This window comes from Corylus avellana, chromosome 2 (assembly GCF_965113065.1).
Source record: "Corylus avellana chromosome 2, dhCorAvel1.hap1.2, whole genome shotgun sequence".
NCBI classification, from domain to species: Eukaryota; Viridiplantae; Streptophyta; class Magnoliopsida; order Fagales; family Betulaceae; genus Corylus; species Corylus avellana.
In genome coordinates, this window is record NC_142491.1 from 33,548,638 (window position 1) to 33,552,656 (window position 4,019).

Genomic DNA, 4,019 nt, shown 5'->3' on the forward strand with positions numbered 1-4,019 from the left:
CGAGTTTTAGGGTTTCTAGAGTGTTCCTAAGGCCTATAAGTAGACCCTTAAACCTTTAGAATAAACACACAATTTCTAAGGAGAAGAATTGGAGCTCTTCAAGTTCAAGTTTCGGGTTTATTCTTTTTCTTTCTATTTTTTTTTATGAAGATGTTTAATATCAAACTCATGTGTAACTAAATTACTTAGTAGGGCTAGATTGAAGCCCTAATTATGTTTATTTAATATTTCAAAATTGGTACCTTTGTGATAATCATATTATGTTGCTTAACTTGATTAATTCATGTTTTCTTGAATTTCTCATATGTGTTTGTCTGATCAACATATGCATGTGATATGGATTAGTTAATTAAATCAATTTGGATAATCGAGTTCTGGGTTTAATAAGAGTAACAAAAAAAATCCACACCGGGTTCTTGGGTTAATCAACATGAGGAACCGAGAGTAGACACCCATGCCCTATGCCTTATGTGTTTGTCGATTTCCATAGATTTATGCTTTCTTAAAGAACAACTTAGTAGACACCCATGCTAAATCCTTTAAGAAATAAAAGAATTAAAGTAGACACCCATGCCTAATTCGGTGCTTAGGGAAATCAATAGCTTAAGGAGTAGACACCCATACCCTTAGATTAGCAAACATTAAGTATTTATAATATGATTGGATTATTAGCATATTGTTATATTATCTAAATATGATTAGTGGTAGATATGAATGCCCTACGTTTTATTATTATCAACTCAAAATCAATCTTTGTTTTGTTTTACTTACGGAATTTATTTTAAGCAAAATTTAGCAATCCTTATGGGAATGATCTCGTACTTGCATCATATACTATTAGACTGATCTTGTGCACTTGCGAGTTAAACATACAATTATTTGCCTATTAATTTAGATAGATATTTAAACAACACGTGACAATTCTATGTGATGACACATGTTACGGAACCTGAGGGAAATACTAAGTTAGTCTTTTCCCGTAAGTCATGTACCTTTTATGGTAGGATTTGAACCCAGGTAAGCAAAAAAAAAAAAAAAAAAGTGCAAACCCAAGTACTAATAAAGTATTTAACCCTAGATTTTAAACAAGTAACCATAGAAGCAACAACAACTAAGCTAAAGAGATCAGAGTTAACCACCCAAGGGGGGTGGGGTGCGTGATAGGATGGTACGTGGATGATGAATTATGGATGATTGACAAAGACAGAAAAGGAAAATTGATATTAATAGTTCTCCACTTAAGGTAGGAGTCACCGTTTACAATAAGTGCTGGGATAATTCTTCAATGATAGTTCTTTCTACCTATGTGTTCTTATATAGTTGACTAGAGTTCTAATACAACTACTAGTAGAGTTCTTATACAACTACTACTTTACTATTGAAATATTAGGATAGAATACTACTTCCACTAGTGCTGATATATAAAGATAGGTTACTAATATACTACTTGCTGAAAGAAAAAATTACTCCTCCTCCTCTTAGGCTAATGCTAATCCATGCATCTTGGATTAGCATTCCTACTCTTACAAGAACTCTTGTTGTGAAGGATCTCATCAGGACGCTAACGAACTATGTTATACTAGCAAGTGAGATTGTTGCCAGGAGAAACATTAAGTTGTTTACAATATTCAATGTAATACGCAACACGCTTTTTTACTCTTGCAGGGTTTCGCCCATCACATTCAAGGTTATTAATGGCTCGAATTGTTTTCCCAAATCCTTCGCCAATGACGGGGTGAACAAATTTCATCCAATACCATAAGGCTGTCTTAAATGAAATAACAGGATCATTTGTCACGGTTTCAGGAGAGTTTAACCCGTCAAACCCAATGCTCTTTCCTGCTGCTCCATAATTGAAATTCCAAGTTAGCTGAAGTGGTCCACGACCGTAATAACGTTTGTTGGCATTGCAGGGATAACTTTTTGTGTATACCTCGTCACAGTATTTCTTGGAGGGACCATCTATCTCCTCTATATAGCAAAAATCTGCACACAAAGAGAAAAGGCAAACATCTTGCTTTAGTTCTTAATTTTTCTATTTCTTGTTTTCTCTATTAATCTAATTCTTATGTCAAGTTAAGGCCTTTTGTACCATGAAATATGTAGTTCATGATAAGAATTGAGGAATATATATATATATATTGTTAGAATAAATTTTTCATATATTCTAACATATATATATAATAATCTATTAAGAATTATAAAACCAAGTTTGGGCACATGTATGCATGTTTGTATGAAATTGATTATGTAGATTAGAGAGAGAGATGTTACGTCCAATCGCATGTGTAACATGGCCAAAGAAGGCTGCAATCTCACGCTTAGAATCATCAACCGAACCAATCCTACCAAATTCATAAAATGAATTGTGAGCATCAAGAAACGCAGCTCGTGTGTAAAATTTCTTTCCAGGACAACTGGCATCGGCCTGATGAATTATCCCATTGAACAATTTTTGTGTCAAAAAAGGCAATGAAACATGATTAATTGGAGGTAAGGTGTAACCAGGACCCTCCTGGCACCCTGTGCCGCAATAGTCTTTGCTAGTGCCGCAATAGCCCCATCGGCTGCAACATTGATGTGTGGCGCAACCACAGTGTTGAGCTTCTATGCATCTTGGCAAGGCCCCTGCTATAATTCCAACTAGGACAAGGGTTAGAACATTCTTTTTCATCATAAAGGCTACTTCCATTTCGAAAAAAGAAAATGTGTGATGGGAAAAATTGAAGTTTGGAAATTGGATATTTATAGTGCAAGTTAAGGTGAGATTTGACTTTTTAATCTGAATATGATGATTCCCAGAGGGCGTGTAACATCATTAAGAAAGAAAGATCAATGCCAACATTACAAAAGATGAACTAATTAATAAGTATATATGTACATCATTTTGAAATGCGCTCCAATTAACATTAACCAATTAACATCATTTTGATATACGGTCCAATGAGTCCATGTCTTCAGACCAGACAGCTCTTCAATTAGTGTAAGATTCCATCTTCCATCAACTGTTAGATGCTAAAAGACCATCACCAATATATGCGTATTGTTGCTATCATACATAACAATAATAAATAATATGGAATAAAAAAAGAGAGTCAAGATACAAATTTACATGGTTCGGCAATGTGCCTATGTTCATAGAAAGTGGGACTATATTTTTCTATTAATGATTCAAGGTTACAATATTATATATATATATAAGAAAACCCTAATTGTACGGACGTATTTTGGAAACCCCCAAAATATGGGTTTTGACCAACCATTGGTATTCCAATATCACTCTTTATGCTTGAGAGAATATGAGCTACTAGTTTCAACACATATAATCATTGTATTTTGAATAATTTCCATAAAATATTATAAATTTCCAATAGAAAATATAATAAGTTAAGATCATTATGAGGTCATTTTGTTCAAAAACAAGGACCTAAACATCTTCCTAGTGGCATAATATATATAATAAGAACATAAAATCACAGTATGTAATTTATTGTAACAAGATAATTACTACCTTTAACATCTTCTTGTTCGCATAATATAATCAATCAGGACTTGCAATACTCAGGACAAAAGAAGAAAAGGATTTGGAATAACAATAAGTAGGTGATGAAGATTCTGTGTCTATGAATTTCTATTTAAAATGGGGCCGGCCTTGCTGGAATCACTATCATCGTAACACACACATATTTGAGTCCGATTAACCCAAGAAGTAGCCTTTCATAAGGTCTAATGCATGACGTCCCTTGCTATTAAACAATCGAGTCAAGAGCCAGCAAAATATTCTTAAAAATTGTTAACCTATACCAAGTATGCCAACTTAAAATGTACATGTTGTTTTGAAACAAATAAACATAAAAACATCGTTTTGAAATGCGGTCCAATTAACCTCTTCAAAGTGTTGAGAAAGTTTCACTAAATTATAAAATCTTGCACAGAGAGAGAGACCCACGGCCATGGGTCAGGAGGAGACCCGGGTCATGGAGATCGAGGAGACCTTGGGGTGGGTCTCCTCATAGATA

At 34.1% G+C, this 4,019-nt stretch overlaps 1 protein-coding gene across 2 annotated transcripts; it reads right to left on the minus strand.

Moving 5' to 3' along the window:
- Nucleotides 1-1,579: 1,579 nt before the first annotated feature.
- On the minus strand, nucleotides 1,580-2,692 carry LOC132177519 (endochitinase EP3-like). 2 transcript variants are annotated; one of them, XM_088513525.1, is made up of 3 exons: nucleotides 2,590-2,674; nucleotides 2,275-2,469; nucleotides 1,580-1,986 (listed from the first exon to the last, which is right to left on the minus strand). In XM_088513525.1, the coding sequence occupies exons 1-3, from the start codon at nucleotides 2,672-2,674 to the stop codon at nucleotides 1,580-1,582; spliced, it is 687 nt and encodes a 228-aa protein (XP_088369651.1). The 2 variants fall into 2 exon arrangements, with proteins under 2 accessions (XP_088369651.1, XP_059445868.1); XM_059589885.1 differs by having other exon boundaries at nucleotides 2,275-2,692.
- Between the last annotated feature and the right edge of the window lie 1,327 nt (nucleotides 2,693-4,019).